Consider the following 18,813-nt stretch of genomic DNA (forward strand, 5'->3'; position numbering starts at 1 on the left):
TGTCTTCCTTTACCGCTGTGTGCTGCTTCTTCTTCTTTTTCCTCACGATGCTATCCTTTTACGTCTTATTTTCTAATTTCTCTAAGTGTCTTATTTTTCTGCCTCACATAACACAATGCTGTTCTCAAATCCCTAGTCATTCGCTTTTCTCATGTCCTTCTTCTTACCTTTCCTGACCATGGAATCTCTGTACGACTGGATTTCCCTTCATGTACAGCAGTGATCTCTCACTCTGTATTATTTCCAGTCCTCCTCTTTTTCTGTATTTCTGCAAGCAGTGAGATCTCTCTGTGTGCCTGAACTCATCTGGGATCGCTCTCCATCTCCCTACACACTCTCTCGCTCTCTGATCTCTCTCTCTCATTTCTCTCTCTCCACCATGTGCTCATTTTCCTCTCTTACTCTCCCTTTCTCTCCCTCACTCCCCCTCTTTAAATCTATATTTCCCTTTTAAAGCCCTCTCTGCCTTTTGTTGTCTGTTCTTTCTACCTCTCTTGACTCAGCTGTGTCAACATGTTAGCTCTGATTTCAATTTATAACATTTAAATCCATGTTGATTTCTCTGTCCTCAAATTAGCCTACTAACAACTGTCCTCTTCCCTCCATGTCTCTTTTTCTACAAGAATGATCATCAAATATTGTTGTCTGTTGCAGTAAATTAATAACGTTTGTAAATGTTGTGTATTAACATATATTATTACAGTCTTCTAGTTTGTGTTATGGATTGTTCCCTAAACTGTGAGAATAATATTATTAGATTGCGTAAACCAGGTGTATATCCCTCCTCCATCAATATGAACAACAGCTCAGATCTGGTTCTAGTTATGTTACCTTTCATTCAATGTTGAGGTTTATATAAAGCTGTGTGTAGGGGATTTCAATTTGAAATCGATAAAGGACTGTTAAACCCAAACCTTTTTATGGGTTTTATTAGTTAGTTGTTTATTTTAAATATGTGACAATTGTCTGAAATGTAAGGCTTTACACAGCGATTCTAAGAACTGCACTTACTAATGTATAATTTGGGCACAATCCATTTCTTGGTTTAGGTGTCTTAAAGACCTCATGACACCTAGAGACTACCTTTTTTTATTTAGTCTAAAATAACTTTTATTTTCGATTTGAAATACATAATTGTGATAAATATGCCCGGTTCTCTGTTATTTTCGAAATTTGTACGCAAGCCACTGAAATCCACAGGCCAGTGTCTTGACAACGTTCCAACATAAAGATGACGTATGCTCCGGAACGCTTTTAGACCTGATTGCACCTGCTGCCACCCTTGACCTTGATCATTTCTAGTCACAGTAAGTCGTACTCGCAGTTTTAGCATCTTTAAAGTTTTGTTCTTAATATTTTTGTTGAGAACATGCCTGAGCGGTGTGTTGCAGCGTATTGTTCAAACACCAGGGAGAACGGTTTTACCCTTCATCGGTTTCCGAAAGACCCTGCTTTGTGTGAACTCTGGACGCAACAAGTTTGTAGGACAAGAGCTGGTCCGAAAGGAACAGTATGGAAGCCAAGCTCGTCGTCTGTACTTTGCTCAGCGCATTTTGAAGAGGAGTGCTACGACTCGATCCCCGCTCTGAAGGAGCAGCTTGGTATTGATGTTCGTCTGAAGAAGGTTTTGCTGCCCAATTCGGTTCCGCGTATATTTCATCGAGGGACAAGCTCGAGGTTAGCCCCGGGGGCGAACGGCGACGTCAAGAGCCGGAGGTCTCATGCTCTGGAGAAAAGGCAGAGATTGGAGGTACGTACCTTCTTATTTTGGACTATATTTTAATAATGGAAGGGAAATGAAATGCAAAGGAATGAGTGTTTGGCACTGTGTAAACAGCTTGCGGTGGTTCTTCATAGTTGAAGTTGGCGCTAGCTCTGAACACTTCAGCTCAGCTGGCTACTAGTGCTAAGTGCTTTAGCTATTCAGCTAAGTTCACCTCAGAGTGTTAGCAAAAAGTCAAGTCTCAAGTGTTTGTTTTAGGTTTGCGGTAGCGTTTTTTTCCCCCTCCAACTCACGCTAAATCTTGTGATTTATTTATTTATGTTTCAGGTACTACAGGAATGCCAGTCTGAGTATGTTGCTGAAGAGGAAAGCGATGACTTTCCTGACGGGGACCCATCTACTGATGTAAGTTTTCGGAAAGCGTTCAGGTCAACTAAGTTACTGACTAAAGATTTTATTTGACTAACTACACACAGCATTACAGTATATCAAGTGCCAGTGCCCCCTCTCTCAGACCTTCACCCTCACCATCTCCAGAGGTGTTAAAAGTAAAAGTACTTTTGTGGTGTAATTACAACAGTAGCACATATAACATAACCGTTACACCATTTACTCCATTGTACCTAACTAGATAGATGGACTGTCATTACTGAAAAACACTAAAAACCTAACAAGGACCCACCACAAACTCAATTCAACCAGTGCAGAATCAGCTGATTGTAAGACAAATACACTGGTCTACTTTTTACTAGGTTACCTGTGTTGGAAGGAAACTCTATTTTTTAGTTTTTTTTTTAACTTTTACACACACACACATATGTATACACACATTTATTTATTTACTTACTTATTTATTCAGGTGAATTCAACAGAAGATCAGCACAGTGACTTTTCCGTTCAAGTGTGTCTGAGGCCACCAACAAGGACGGTGGCTATGCAGTTCAAAGGAAGGGGACGGACTAAAGGTATTTTATCATTTATGTACGTATTTTAGCCAAACAGATGTCCGGGGAAACGGGTCTTTTCAGCATTGCATCTTGTGTAAATAGATACATCACTAATGACAATCCTTTTCTATGTCAAACATCTATTTTCACATCTACACAAGAATGTTGGAAAAACTATCTGTCTTAGGAAAAGACTATTTTACAATCTACAAATTTACTAGTGCGAGCAAGCTTCACAAAAAGTTGTGTGTATTGAATGAAGATTTCCTTCAAGCTGACACTGATTTCTATATACTAAACATTGTTTTTTCCCCAGGTGTGCAGGCTACTACATCAATGGTCACTGTTGGGACTCAGACTGAGGATGACTGCTTTTGCTTTCACAACACCGACAACTCAACCTCTTGTGGCTCTGACTCAGATGACAACATGTCGACAGATGATCCCGACTACAAGCTGCCGTCCTCTGATGATTCAGCTGAAGAGAGTCCTGAACACAATACTCCACCAGTGCCGCCACCTGAGGCGCCAGCAGGTAGCGTTTTTCTTGTGTTCTGGGAATGCCTGGTGACGCTGTTGTCAACATGGTGCAGCTGTGGACTTTGTGGGAGCAGGTCACTGTCCTGGCAGTGTAAAGAAGTAGGAACACAGTTGCAGGTCACCATCCAGTGCGGGGGATGTGGGAACCAAGGACTATGGAACAGTCAACCTTTCTTCGGCAGAACAGCAGCTGGGAATGTGTTGTTGTCCGCTGCCATTCTCTTCAGTGGGGCCACTGTCACCAAGGTGCTGCGTGTCCTATCCAGATTGGGCGTTGCTGTGATGTCGGAAAGATCGTTCTTCAGACATCAGGACCAGGTGCTTTTCAAAGCTGTGAAGCGAGTTTGGGGCGAGCAGCAGTTTGCCATGCTCTGTCTGCTACAGGCAGAAGGGGAACCCATCGTGTGTGGTGGTGACGGGCGTGCCGACACCCCAGGGCATTGCGCTAAGTACGGCACCTACTCAACAATGGAGCTCCGGAAAACAGCTGTTATTGACGTACAACTTGTACAGGTACATTTCAGATGTATTATGCCTCTATGTGAGTCCTGCCCAGTATAGAAAACACACTCTTCTGTCGTAGTAAGGACAATTTTATACTAGTCAATGTTATGCTCATCAAAATCTCCTGCTTTTTATGTTTTAGAGCAATGAGGTTGGAGGGTCCTACCACATGGAGAAAGTGGGACTGCAGCGATCCCTTGAGAAAGTCCAGGGCTTTGTGGATGTCGGAACTCTCGTGACAGACAGACACATAGGCATCAACATGATGATTAGAGAGGACCATCCAGACATCACGCACCAGTTTGACATATGGCATGTAGCCAAGAGTAAGTGCAACATGTTTAAACCTGTTTAATGTAATTTTTAAGAGAGACTTGAAGCACTACCTTGACATTCCTTTTTGAAAGATATGATTTTTTGGGTTTGGACAAATTTTATGTGTGAAATCCTTGTGTGTGTGGAGGACAGGGCCTATTTCAGGCTATTACAGGCTGTTCATGTATCTAAAAAGGGTTTTAGTTATGCCCTTGGAGTCAAGACCTTCAAGCAGTACATTAGATTTCTATTTATTTATTCATCTACACATGTTTACTCAGGTGTCAAGAAGAAGCTGCAGAGCCTTGGACAAACTAGAGGTTGCCAGGACCTCAAACCCTGGGTGGGAAGTATTATAAACCATCTGTACTGGTCCGTGGTCTCGACGCCTCCTGGCAGTGGACAACTTGTGGTGGACAAATGGACATCAGTCATCGATCACATCCACAACAGGCACACCGGGTTCGAGGGACTGTTCTCTTCTTGTGCGCACGGAGTCCTGGAAGGCAGGGAACAGCGTAAACCGTGGCTGAGTTGTCGTTAGTATACTCCTAATGTTTATTTTACAGAGATTGTGATCACAGTATCATGTTGCATCATGTTGCATAATTTACATGTATTTTGTACAATGTTCTTCAGATACGAAGGTGTCTATTGAAGTGGAGAAGATCATCCGGAACAAGAGGCTGTGTGCAGATATACAACGCCTGTCCCCGTCACACCAGACATCCTACCTCGAAGCATTCCATAGCGTGATTACCCACTTTGCGCCAAAGATGTGCCACTTTTCATACAAAGGGATGGAGAGCAGGTAATCAAAGAAATATTCCGTGAAACATTCTTTTAGGACATTATTACATTCTATTACATTACACTTGCCAGACGCTTTTATCCAGAGCGACTTACAATCGAGGACAAAATCACAGCTTGCAACATTTGCAGTGCACAGGAAATGTACATGTCCTGAAGTGGTTTTGTAGGCAAGGGTCAGGGCCTTGTGCCTGGTTTGGGCAGCCACTGTTAGGCAGTGCAACCTGATAAATAGAGGGGTAACATGGGCTCTTTTGGGTTGACTTGTTTATGTTTCGCTGTTAAGAATGGTCATCTTGTTCCTGATTATTCTGTTTGTGTTCTGTTCTTAGAGGGATCCTGGCTGCTTTGCATTTCAACGAGAATGCCAACAGGGAGCAGCGGAGCAGACACGATGGCGAGATGATGTTCAACCTGCGGTATCCAAAGTATAAGAAGGGCGGCTACATTGTGAGGAAAGTCTTACAGGAGCCATCTTTTGGTAAGCATAATAGAAAGTTGATTGCAGATATGATTTGTATTTTGAGATGTACATAGTCGTGTGTCATATCTATGGTTGGATTAATTTGAACCTTGTCCCATATTCCTCTGCAACAGGCTATGCTGAAGAGCTGATGCGGATGGTGGAGGCCATGTGTCGAGGTGAGGACTACAACGGTGATGACTTTGACATCCCAGACCCGTCCCCTGTTACAGAGCCACTCAATGCATCATTCGAAAAGCCGGATAAGAGGGCAGCAGTCAATGCACATATGACCCGCTTTAGCATTACAAATAACACCTAAATGTACACATGAGAACCGGACTGAATGGAATAAACACAAACTTAATTTCATCTTTGCCGTGAGTGCTTTGATTTACTGTGTTGGGAACCTCCTGCTCCATCCTCACCTTGGTGTTCTGAAAAGTGTCATTACAGGGTGTGTAGTATGTCTGTGTTGCTACAGTTTTCCCCCTTATCCATGTGGGCTTGTATTGCATTGTCCCTGAAGTACAGCACATCTTAGACACCGTATGATCAAAAATATCAGCTACCCTTCCATGGTGAAGGTGTAAATTGATTTGCTAGGCCTATTTGTTGTAAGCTGTTGTAAGTTGTAAAAATGAAGACACATTCATGTGAAGCCAGAGGTATCATGTATTGACATTCATTTTCATGTATTTACAAACTCATGTATTTAAACTAAAAAAACAAAATTAACAAGTTAACAGCATACATGTATCATCACGGGCTGTTGGTGTCCTGGAACCCCCTGTAATCAATGGAGGGAAAAGTTCTCCGGATACACCACACCACACAGGAAGGTATGGGGACCCTGACATGTCTTCCCAGGTACTCGTAGCACCATCGCACAAACTGTCTGTATCCAGTGTACCTCTTCCACCTAAAAGTTGAAAGAAAATCAGAAGAAAAACACAGGTGTTTTAGATGTAGGCCTAGGCCTACTGTAACCTACATGACAGTTCGTTTTACGCATACATTTACGTCATTGGTGATATCAAATCATACAATTCCTACTAGTCCATACAAATGATTTTACAATAGGATTGTATACTCACTCGTTTCCCTCTACATCCCCGTATTCTTGCCGATAGTGGAAATGTGCGGTGCGCAGAACATGCAGATTCAGACAAACTGGCTCAAAGCCAGAATGTTCTGTGATGCAGCGGGTGTCTGCTCCCTCCTCCTCTCTCCTCTCGCACACTCTTGACTGTTCGCGGCAGCACACCGACTCCACTACCAGTGGCATTGGCTCACATCTCCCACAAGAACACCTAAAATATAACAGATAAAGGCAAGGGGCTTGAAACAATCTTACAATTGTCACAGAACTTTACAAAGTGTCAATGTCATGGGTTGATTCGCGTGAAAAGCCGACGTAGAACTAGCCTAATCGCGGAAGGATGGCCACTGGTCAGGAGCTAGGTTATAGCATAGGCTACTACTGGGTTATAGCATAGGCTACTGTATGAGTATGACGCAGGGCAAACTAATATAGTAGACCTAATTGGTATTTTCATCGCTCTCAAAAAAAATAACATAACTAAATAAAGATTAAGACTATGACAAGCACCGGGAAACAACAATGGCCCTTTGCGATCTGTAGGCTAGTAATGGTGACTATTTGGCTAATTCTGGGAGGTGAGGAGGCAGACTGCACACACACATGCTCGCTGGTGCAAACGCTGGTTGTGGTGGATATTACAAAGTACAATATCTTACGGAGTGTTCATTGTCAGAAAAGTGAACAAGAAGGAAGTTACCATTCCACGTGCTGTAGTCTGCCAAAATCCATAGGCATCCGACCGTCTGCCACAGCAGCACCACCAACAGCGCCTTCTGCCTCGCCATCCGAACTTTCCGTAGAACCCTGTGGCTCCAACTCATCCAAGTATGGCTCGTATCTATAGGGCATAACGCCCCTCACATTGTCCTCCAGCATTGGGTCGGACTCTGCCACTTCGAAAAATGTGTCAGGATCCGAGGATGAATCGGAGTTGTCAGAATCCATGTTGTTGACAGGTGTCAGGATAGTCGTGAGTGACAGGTGGGATAGTGTCTTGACCAAGGAGCCGTTCCGGAGTGTACGTCATAGGTCATGTGACTGACTAATAGGAAGGTCGGTAGCAGATCGCAAAAATCGCACTTTTAAAAGGCCGTACAAACTCAATTTCTCTATCATAATGATTAAAACCAACTTCAAGTGACTATTTTGTATGTGTACTTTCAATGTGTGTATGTATATTACTTTATTTTCCACGTGTCATGAGGTCTTTAAACTAAAAAAACAAAATTAACAAGTTAACAGCATACATGTATCATCACGGGCTGTTGGTGTCCTGGAACCCCCTGTAATCAATGGAGGGAAAAGTTCTCCGGATACACCACACCACACAGGAAGGTATGGGGACCCTGACATGTCTTCCCAGGTACTCGTAGCACCATCGCACAAACTGTCTGTATCCAGTGTACCTCTTCCACCTAAAAGTTGAAAGAAAATCAGAAGAAAAACACAGGTGTTTTAGATGTAGGCCTAGGCCTACTGTAACCTACATGACAGTTCGTTTTACGCATACATTTACGTCATTGGTGATATCAAATCATACAATTCCTACTAGTCCATACAAATGATTTTACAATAGGATTGTATACTCACTCGTTTCCCTCTACATCCCCGTATTCTTGCCGATAGTGGAAATGTGCGGTGCGCAGAACATGCAGATTCAGACAAACTGGCTCAAAGCCAGAATGTTCTGTGATGCAGCGGGTGTCTGCTCCCTCCTCCTCTCTCCTCTCGCACACTCTTGACTGTTCGCGGCAGCACACCGACTCCACTACCAGTGGCATTGGCTCACATCTCCCACAAGAACACCTAAAATATAACAGATAAAGGCAAGGGGCTTGAAACAATCTTACAATTGTCACAGAACTTTACAAAGTGTCAATGTCATGGGTTGATTCGCGTGAAAAGCCGACGTAGAACTAGCCTAATCGCGGAAGGATGGCCACTGGTCAGGAGCTAGGTTATAGCATAGGCTACTACTGGGTTATAGCATAGGCTACTGTATGAGTATGACGCAGGGCAAACTAATATAGTAGACCTAATTGGTATTTTCATCGCTCTCAAAAAAAATAACATAACTAAATAAAGATTAAGACTATGACAAGCACCGGGAAACAACAATGGCCCTTTGCGATCTGTAGGCTAGTAATGGTGACTATTTGGCTAATTCTGGGAGGTGAGGAGGCAGACTGCACACACACATGCTCGCTGGTGCAAACGCTGGTTGTGGTGGATATTACAAAGTACAATATCTTACGGAGTGTTCATTGTCAGAAAAGTGAACAAGAAGGAAGTTACCATTCCACGTGCTGTAGTCTGCCAAAATCCATAGGCATCCGACCGTCTGCCACAGCAGCACCACCAACAGCGCCTTCTGCCTCGCCATCCGAACTTTCCGTAGAACCCTGTGGCTCCAACTCATCCAAGTATGGCTCGTATCTATAGGGCATAACGCCCCTCACATTGTCCTCCAGCATTGGGTCGGACTCTGCCACTTCGAAAAATGTGTCAGGATCCGAGGATGAATCGGAGTTGTCAGAATCCATGTTGTTGACAGGTGTCAGGATAGTCGTGAGTGACAGGTGGGATAGTGTCTTGACCAAGGAGCCGTTCCGGAGTGTACGTCATAGGTCATGTGACTGACTAATAGGAAGGTCGGTAGCAGATCGCAAAAATCGCACTTTTAAAAGGCCGTACAAACTCAATTTCTCTATCATAATGATTAAAACCAACTTCAAGTGACTATTTTGTATGTGTACTTTCAATGTGTGTATGTATATTACTTTATTTTCCACGTGTCATGAGGTCTTTAACTGAACCATGACTCCTTCAAAAACTGCTTCAGGAGGTCTGCTGTACTTTTTGAAACACCCCTGCAACAACTGGCACCAAGGTTGAAAAAGCAGAGGAATCCTTTCAGGGAGCTGGAGCAGAGGTTCGGAGGTAGGTCTGAAGTGTGAGGATAATCAATATTCTGACAGAACACTATTAATACATTGTTTCTCGACGGACCTTATTTGTGCACATCTGGTAGTACAACCGGATGTTGTTTTCTTTTTTTGTCTCGGTTAGCTTGTAGCTCATAGTATAATCAATATACGAGTAGAGGGAGAATCACGCGTGGAGTTACATACTAAACACACCGTATTCAACTCTCACTCACAAACATTATATTACTATTATTAATGTGTGTTTAAATGACTTTTGAATGTTGGATAATGTACATGAATGGGGGTAATTTTAGAAGTAGTACGGAAGGAGATGGTGTAGCCTAATACGTCATGGACCCTCCCCTCCGATGTCGGCCAATTGAAGAAGACCACGTAAGAGGGGGAATATAGAAATAAAATGTCGGACAGGAAACGATTTATTTTCCCCTTGCATCTGTAGACAGCTAACTGCCTCATGTGGACTGTGGACCAGTGAATTGGATTTAAGGGCCACAGCTGTACCCCTTTTTAAACCTTCTACACTATTGTTTTAATAAATACTCTTAAATTTAAACTAGAAGTTTTCGGGTCTACTTTTGAACAACTCTTGGTCTTCAAACAACAAACATTTTTCCAACAGAACACAATAGTATTTGATTCAAGACTCAAGATTCAAAGGTTTTAATGTCATATGTAGGGAGGATTAGGGCCACATGAAAACATTCTTTTGGGGATGTCAGAATTCTGACTTTAATCTCAGAATTCTGACTTTTTAGATTTTTTTCAGAATTCCCAAGTCAGAATTCTGAGAAAAAAGTCACAATTCTGACATCCCCGAAAAAATTTTTTCATGTGGCCATAATCCTCTTCTGTACATATGCACATAATCTAGAGTGCAGAAATTAAAAAGCCCTGAGGTCCTCCAAGATTCAAGGTTCAAGGGTTTTTATTGTAATGTGCGCAGTAGCTATAGTGTAATTATGACAATGAAAATCTTAGATCTCCAACAATGCAACATAGTATATATAGGACATAAGAAAAAATAAAATGAAAAATGTGCAAACTGAAACAGAGTAGAGAATATTATTAGAATTAGAATACAATAGTGCAGGTTATGTTGCTAGTTCAGCCTACAAGTAGTGCAGATGAACTATACACATGTCAGAAAAATAAATAAATAGAATGGTCAAGGGATGGGGGGAATAGGACCCAAGCGCAGAACGAACAGAGGAGGCAGCGGACCGCGGTCCGGGGTCCGGACCCTGACGCCGACCTATACGGACCCGGACCAATAATCAATACATTAGTGTGTTGCCATTAAGGCAAAATGTTTCAGGGATTTTCATTTGACAAGCTGTAGATCGGTTCCGGGTTTTGGGGTTAGAACGGCCATTTCCTGTAGAGTGGAAAGTAAACAATCCGAATGTATGCACGGGAAATCCATCTGCTGTTAGCGCTAGAGGCAATGCCGTAAGTACAAATGCATTGTTAGGTTAATAAGTTAATGTTAAAGTAGGCCTACTGTTTGAAAAGGAAAGACTACACTTAGTTACAACGTTTTACTTACATATATTTACAGGTATATTTCATTACAAGATTTATGCTAAAACAGTCAAACTTTATTCTTTTGTTACAGTTTTCACTCTGTCATGTAAGATGATGTTGGAAGCCACAGTAAACAGCAAGAAAAATGCTCACTACGACTTGGAGTTTTTTTGCATCAGAGTAAGCTAGTTGTAGGCCTATTGTGTCAGCTATTAAAAATAGCAGTGTTAACTTAAACGCAAGGGGGTACTTTCTCAGACATCTAATTGGAAAGGGAAATGATACAAAGAAACACACAGAGTTTTTATGCTTCATTCATATTATTATTAATAATGTCAGTCTTTCTGCCAAAACCAAAAAACATATACAAAGCTCAAAAAGCTTAACACAAATTGTCTTTAAAGCCCACTCCAGGCCTCTATAGTCCGTTGAAAAAAACTGATCGGCAGCAAACTGAAATGTCGATATTTATAATCCACCAACAAAACAAGGAAGGAAATCTATCTTCGGCCGATCTCCCCCCGTGTTGCGCAGAGTAGCTAATCCTTTGTTCTCAGCCGGTGCGTCCTCTCCACGGCGACGTGCGAAACGTGGTCGATGCAATATCCAGTTTTGTGTAGCTTCGTTTTCCGCATACACACGTGCAGCGAGGAATGACCATTAGACTGTTGGATACCCGCACAACCACACACACACTTCCTGCTCCAGAGAAGCTCACAACCGACCCGTCTTCTGAAGATGCACCCCCTTAAAAACTATTGGGTGCGCAGGCAGGTGAGGTGCCTGCAGCCCCATACACTCACACACCATTTACAAGAGTGGAAATGATCACTTCAGCAGCAAGGTAATACACAAGTACAATATTTCTTTTTATACCATAGTTTCCCATGCATTACACATTTTGTCCTTGCTGCTCTGTTTCACTTCATGACACTTTGCTCAACGTGACAGCGTCACAGTATAGCTACAGTTGCTACACTGCAGTGAGGACAACACAATTAGTAAGGGATTTTCATTTTGATGGGGCAATTCCATTTTAACCGGCACCAACAGGGGGCGAGTGAGCGATACAGGGAGATAAACACAAGAAGAAGAGACAAGTTAGCGGGAAACAGAGAGAGAAGAGTGAGTGAAAACACGAGTAAGCGGGAGACAGAGAGAGAAGGCAGTGAGTGGAGCACCAATGAGCACCTTCACATCTGTATGAGAATGGCCCTGACACCATTTCAGCCCCGATTTAAAATCCTTGCCAGACAGGCTAGAGCTCAGTTCTCTCACTGAACAAAAGCAAGTCAGTGAGGGAGTGCAATATGAGAAGGAAAGAAAGACAAACCTTAAAACTGTTCAATTGTTATGATTTGTTCGGACTGATCTGTTGTATAATTGGCTGAAACTGTTAATGTCATGGAATGAAGTCAACATGTTAGACAGTGGGATGGATGGTTAAACCTTTTTATATGTTGTGATTTTTGATGGTTGTTGTGCGCTATTTAGCGATGAACTTTTTTTATTTATAAACCTATGCATGCTTTGTTTAACCTCCCTAACGAACTGTCACAACAAAGACACAGACACTGCAAATTGACACACCAGAAACCAGTGAAAATCAGCGATCCCATTCGCCAGTTCGCAAATCCACTCCCCCATAAATACGCCGATTACCTGTTGGACGGGGCGTTTTTATTTTCTCCACAGTTACTGCCTGCAGATCAGACCGGACCGGATCCCTTAACTGCTACTCGCAAAGGACGGACCCCCCGCAGTTCCTCTTCGCCACTGGACCAGACTGTCGTTCGACCCTTGCGATCCAACGCTTGCAGACTCCAGATTAAGGGAAGTAGCTATTTCTCCTGCTCTCGGCTGTTGGTTTTGAGTAATCGGAGTTGTGTTGCTGTGCCCTGAGTCAGGGGCGCAGATAGGTTTTTGAAACTGTGGGGGACAAAGCTGTCAGCAACGCCCCCCCTCCCCCCAACCCTGTGTTGTGCGAAGAATATACTCTGATGCCCTCAGGGCGGCGCTATTACTCAGCCATGACATAACCCATCAAACTTATTTGCCCATCATTGCAAGAAATAAAGCATATTGGTACTGCTTCCAATCACTCACCAAGCATGCCACATGCAGTATGCAAAAACTGTTTTATTTAAACATTAACTGACTTTAAGCACACTGATTCACACCAAAAGAGCAGGCTGTAAAAAACAAAAATGTAATTAAAACACTTCTTACTGTGCCTTACAAACACAAACAGCAAAGCCTACATATATACAAAAATAAGTTTGTAAAAAAGTACTCTACATGAGTTTTCAATAAGTGGCCTCAAATGCAAAAACAGATTAAGTGAAAGATCCAAAAATCTCTCTCCTCCGATCCTTGCCCTGAATATACTGTTGGGCAATGTCTTTGCTATTAAGTTTGTCCAGCCTCTCTTGGTGGATATGGCACACTGCCATTCCATTCACCCTTTTTTGGGTGGTGGTAGACCGCAACCATGTTTTAAGCCTGCGCAAGCCACTGAAACTCCTCTCTGCCTCAGCAGACGATGCAGGCACAACCATTAACAATCGGACCACTGTCTCAACTTGCGCAAAAAGGGCACGAACTTCAACAGGCATTGCTTTTAGGAGCTGTGCAGCATCTGCAGTGGTTTTGTAATTGTACTTGTTCTTAAACATAGCTAATTGGATTTTCAAATCTTCCCACTGGAGCTCAGGGTATTTCTCTGCATTTCTCTGGGCATCTCTCTCTACATTGCTTGCAGTGGGGGTCAGCAGCAAGGCCTCCAATTCCTTAAGTGCATCTATTCCAGGCTGCATAAACCTGTCGGTAAGTTGTGTGTCTACTTTGTCCAGGACTCGGTAGAACTCCACTCTGTGGAACTCCACAGCAGATGCAGGCCTGTGTGCAGGTGCTGGCCCAGAATACCTCTTAGGGGGCCTTTGTGTGCGAGGTAGAGCAATGGGCTCTAGAGACAGCTTCTCAACTCAACTCAACTCCTCTGCTTCCTTAAAGACTGCCTCAAAGTGGTCTGACTTTCTTTTGGATCTTAAACTCTCTTGGACAACAGAGACTGCAGAGACCATGCCCTCCACTGTCTGGGTTCTTTTCTGGAGAGATGTATTCAGCAATTCCAGTTCCCTAATCACATCTAAGGCCAGCATGAGCCCCAGTACAACATTGCCTTGTTGCAGCCTAACATGTAGGCCCTCTGCCTGACTTGCAGATTCCGAATTGCTTGCAGACATCTGATCGAGTGATTGCAGCACTGTGCCATATTGCCCGAGAACAGCACGGATAGCAGGTGTGCGTACTGTCCACCTTGTGGGACATAAAGGCCTGATAGACTGCACTGGCCCTTCTCCTTCAGATGCGGCAATGGCTTTGAATTTGTCTTTCAGTTTGCCAGACTGACCACAAAATGTGCCAAGGTCATGGATCCAGTCAAGGGCATTTCTGATGAAAGGGGAGGTTGTGCAAGCTTGCTGTGTGACTAAATTTACACAGTGTGCACCACAATGGATATATGGTGCTAATGGCTGGCTTCTTTGGATGACTGCTTGGGCGCCTGCATATTTGCCAGACATATTTGAAGCACCATCGTATGCCTGACCTCTAAGGCTCGATATTGGCAGATTTAATCTCAACAGCACATCCAAAATGATTTTGGCAAGATTTTCGCCTGTTGTTGAAGTTGTCTCATACAACCCAATGAACTCTTCATGCACCATCAAATCTTTGTCAACATAACGTAGACACAGGGCCTCCTGCTCCACGCCTGAGATATCCCTTGTCCCATCCATTATGATGGCATACTGTAAAACTGGGAGGGACTGTATCTCATGTGCAATTTCCCTGATGATTGATGTACTCATCAAATCTAACATCTCATTTTGGCAATCCCAAGATGTGTGCACTCCCCTCTTTCCAGACAACCATCTTGTAAAAGCTGGATCCCCCTCAGCTTTGTATTTCAGGAGCTGGTTAAAGTTGCCTTCATGATGTTCATGCCCCCTAAAGGCCATCCCCTGCCTTGCCAGGTGCATAACACCCCCTATTATTTTTAACAGGCTTTCTCTGCTTTCTGCCTGTTGCGCACTGACTGCACTGCTCAATTGTGTGGTTATAGGTTTACTTTCATATGCAGCTGTTGTGACAGCCACTTTGTGACCAGCTGATTTTTCGTGGATGGAGAATCTTTCCAGGGCTTTTCTCCAGTTTCTAAAGCCGGAGTTTACAAAAGCTGGGTCTATGCTCTTGGCTTGAGCTGGTTTTGCACTTCTGTAATATTTAGAGCACTGAAAACACAGAACACCATCGATGCCAGGATTGACATGCAGCCAGGGATGCTTTTCATACCATGCTTTCTGGAATGACAGAGTACGGTCCTTCATCACTTGTTTTTTCACAAATTTAGGGTCAGGTTGATTTGGTTTCGTATATGTACTAATCATGTCAACCTCCTCTCCCTTTCCTACATCTGCCTCTGGCCTTGCCATCTCGTCTCCTGTCCATCCTTCTTCTGACCCTCCTCCTCTCTCTCCTTCTTCTGTCCCTCCCTCTTCTCCCTCTCTTCCTTCTGCCTCTTCCAGCTGTAGGCCTAATGCACTACTACTGCTGCTACCCTCCAGTGGTGGATCACTTTCAGTTTCACCTCTCTCACTGCCATCTTCAGGAACTACCTGCAGGCCAGGACCATGATAACATTTTAATATACTATAAACATTATAACTGCTTTAAGGCATTAGCACCATTAACAGTAACTTAACGTGGACATACAAGCTACCACAGAGGCTACCGGTCCCAGACGGCATATCTCTACAAGAGATTGTAAGATTCTATAAGTATGCCAACATAATGTGTTGCTATGGGAGGCAAACTTCCTGTCTGTATAAATGAGTGTGTCAACCAGCATCATAGTAGCCTACAAGCATTTTATTTTCATAAGCTTCAAAATAATAAAATATATGTAATTTTGTGTAGTGCACTTTTGTCTATAATGGTTAGTAATGCCTACAAAGTTCGATTCTGGACAAAAAATAATGTACTGTGTCTGGTAAGATAGCAAGCTAACAGGCTCAGTCATTCAAGTTCAATGGAGGTTCAATGGGGATCTGCTAAACGCCAACACTGATTCACCTTAAATTGAACACATTGCGTCAGTCTAAATGATTGAATATTACCATGTCCATTTCAGTTAATATCTGTCATGATATCTGACTGAGTGTTAGTAATTAAAATTACTGTTTATAGTTTAAAATGATCACGTTAGCGCCACTACAGTGGCATTTGTCTAGCTCTAAAGTTCGTTTTTCTCATGATTCAACCTGTAACAACTTAGGCTAAGCCTACACCATTAGATACACCATCACAGATTCAAGTACACATTTCCAAAAGACCCCCAACAACTCCAGAAAGTTGCAATGGCCGATTAAACTGATAATAAATAAATAAATAAATGCATAAAGGTTGATTCCCTCCCCTTGTGAAATTGGCACTTCTCTTCCTCTACGTTCTCACTGTCTGTCTCTAGGCCTACTCCATACAGTTTTTCTTAAACGGCGACATTACTCCGAACAGACAACCAAAAAAATGCAAGGTGATATGATACCGTAATGCACAGTTTACTTACAGTTGATGCTTTTAAAAAAAACGATGCAATAGTTTTCTGCTTCTTAGGTTTGGCTGGCCTCATCCTGCATGTGTTATGGGGTCCTGAATTAGGAGGTGTCTCACTGATGCCTGTCATACTCGTTCTGGGTAACCATGGAAACCAGGCGTGAGACAACGCCAGAAAGATAACTTTTAGAATCTCTGAAAACGAAGATCCGTCTTTGATCTGACTGTTTTATGTGAGTTGTTGCAAAGCAGTAAATTAGTCTTTTGATTGTCTGAGAGGTTCGCCTTATGCAAAGACAGAAAGCTGATTTTTTTTTCCAAATAAAAGTGAGGGGGACGGATTGAAGGTCGTTCGAATCTGTGTACGTCAGAACCCCCACGACGTACACGCTATCTGCGCCCCTGCCCTAGGGAGCAGCGCAAGGAAAAGAATGCACTTAGCGCGATGGGGGACCTCTTTGGCGATGTGTACTGCCAAAACTCGGCAGGAGCAGGAGGTAATAATGATGTTATTATCAATAATAAATTATACAAAACGTTTAAATTATCGAGTGCCTTTCATAACAACTCAAACTCTTACCTACATTGGAAATATAAAAAGTTCGTATAAAATGTAGCCTAAACAACACCTTAACAAAAACTAATTGATTTTTAACAGCCAGACCGAGTGAAGATGTGCTCCTAAGAGAAATGATGGCCTACGACAGTGAGCTCCCACCCCCGTCTGACAGCAACCCGCTGTCCTGGTGGAAGGAGAGAAGCCCCAAGTACCCCCATCTCGCTAAACTGGCACGCAGCTACCTGGCAATATGCGGGACATCCGTGAGGGCGGAACGAGTATTTTCCACCGCGGGAAACATAGTCACAAAGCAACGCTCTTCTCTTGAGCCAGAAAATGTGAATCACCTTGTGTTTTTGGCGAACAACTTAAAAAATTCTGCAGCCAGATAGCCCATAATGGCGACGAGTTCTAATTTAGCCCTAGGCTACATGTTTGATTGCCCTGTATCTCGACGTGTTCTCAAGGTGTTCTACATTCACAAAGTGCCTTTATTTTTGGTAATTGCGGTCAGATCGCTTAACAATGTCAGTAATGGCTGGCCATAAGGTAGGGTGTGCTTGTTTTGAATAGCCTATTAGGGCCTACCTTTATTTATTTTGTCTTTTCAGTAGCCTACTTAGCCTGACTGGCTTATTTTTTTATTTATTTTTGATGAGAACAGTGGATAAAACTGTTTGTGTTTAATCCAGAGTCTGATAATAATACAATTAAAAAAACCAAAACAAGTGACTGTGTTTTTCTTCCGAAAGCATCATTGACTGACTAGGTGCACGTCACGAAAGGTTCCTGTAAGCTCGTGTATTTCCGATGGAGCGTTAACTGTCATATGTGGGACCCACACTAATGTTGTACATATTACGGACACCCGCCATTGACTGATACACTGCCCTCTGGTGGACAGAACATCGAACTGAAGTGTGATACTAATATTGGTCTTACTGAAGACATTTAATGGTCAAAATATTATTAATAAATATTCGAATACATTCGAACTTTAATATTAATAAACAAACGAACTTCGAATATGATTTTTGGGCAAAAGTCAAAGCCCTAATATACATAGAACCTCCTAGTCTGGTTGGTTATGTATCCTAAGACTACGCGGCTATCTGTATAAAATTCAACAGCATCAAAAACAATGTCCATTTCGCTGGTGATGATTTCTGCTATTTCTGTGGCTAAAACAGCAGCACCTAATTCTAGTCTTGGGATTGTGTGGGCAGACTGTGGAGCTAACTTAGCTTTTCCTAAGACAAATCCTGTGTGAGTTTTCTCTTCTGTATCAGTAGTCTTAATGTATGCAACGGCTGCAATAGCTTTCACTGAGGCGTCTGAGAAAACGTGTAGCTCCTTCTTTATGGAGGATGAAATAGTGGCATCAGCATACGGTCTCTGAATGTGTAGCTGCTGGAGATCACTGAGAGAGTTTCTCCAAGTATTCCATTCAGTCTCCCTATCTGCAGGTAGAGGAGAGTCCCAATCGAGGTCTTTGCATGAGAGCTCTCTCAACAGCATCTTTCCCTGAATAGTGACTGGCGCAGCAAATCCTAACGGATCAAAGAGTCCATTGATGGTGGCTAGGTCACCTCTCCGAGTGTAGGGTTTCACTGTGTCAGTGACTTGAAATAGTGAAAGTGTCTTCCACTATGTCCCACCTCAGGCCGAGGTTTCGCTGAATTGGTGTTGCATCAGCGACAGCGTCTAAGCTGAGGTCCTTGAGCCCTTTGGCGCGGTCTTCAGCAGGAAAAGCTTCCAT

The 18,813-nt window shown here is 43.0% G+C and overlaps 3 protein-coding genes across 3 annotated transcripts; 1 reads left to right on the forward strand and 2 right to left on the reverse strand.

The window, feature by feature from the left end:
* The first annotated feature begins 1,059 nt into the window (after positions 1-1,059).
* LOC134865791 (uncharacterized) lies at positions 1,060-5,674 on the forward strand. The gene is made up of 9 exons (XM_063885514.1): positions 1,060-1,750; positions 2,051-2,128; positions 2,583-2,688; positions 2,987-3,723; positions 3,857-4,040; positions 4,311-4,568; positions 4,669-4,840; positions 5,172-5,320; positions 5,437-5,674. The coding sequence occupies exons 1-9, from the start codon at positions 1,370-1,372 to the stop codon at positions 5,622-5,624; spliced, it is 2,253 nt and encodes a 750-aa protein (XP_063741584.1). The 5' UTR covers positions 1,060-1,369; the 3' UTR covers positions 5,625-5,674.
* LOC134865792 (uncharacterized) lies at positions 5,436-7,615 on the reverse strand. Its single transcript, XM_063885515.1, has 3 exons — positions 7,105-7,615; positions 6,400-6,615; positions 5,436-6,224 (listed from the first exon to the last, which is right to left on the reverse strand). The coding sequence occupies exons 1-3, from the start codon at positions 7,350-7,352 to the stop codon at positions 6,065-6,067; spliced, it is 624 nt and encodes a 207-aa protein (XP_063741585.1). The 5' UTR covers positions 7,353-7,615; the 3' UTR covers positions 5,436-6,064.
* A 10-nt stretch (positions 7,616-7,625) lies between these two features.
* Positions 7,626-9,215, reverse strand: LOC134865793 (uncharacterized). Its single transcript, XM_063885516.1, has 3 exons — positions 8,703-9,215; positions 7,998-8,213; positions 7,626-7,822 (listed from the first exon to the last, which is right to left on the reverse strand). Exons 1-3 carry the CDS (start codon positions 8,948-8,950, stop codon positions 7,663-7,665), a joined length of 624 nt encoding a protein of 207 aa, XP_063741586.1. The 5' UTR covers positions 8,951-9,215; the 3' UTR covers positions 7,626-7,662.
* Positions 9,216-18,813: the final 9,598 nt, after the last annotated feature.

Source organism: Eleginops maclovinus, chromosome 6, assembly GCF_036324505.1.
Source record: "Eleginops maclovinus isolate JMC-PN-2008 ecotype Puerto Natales chromosome 6, JC_Emac_rtc_rv5, whole genome shotgun sequence".
NCBI lineage: Eukaryota > Metazoa > Chordata > Actinopteri > Perciformes > Eleginopidae > Eleginops > Eleginops maclovinus.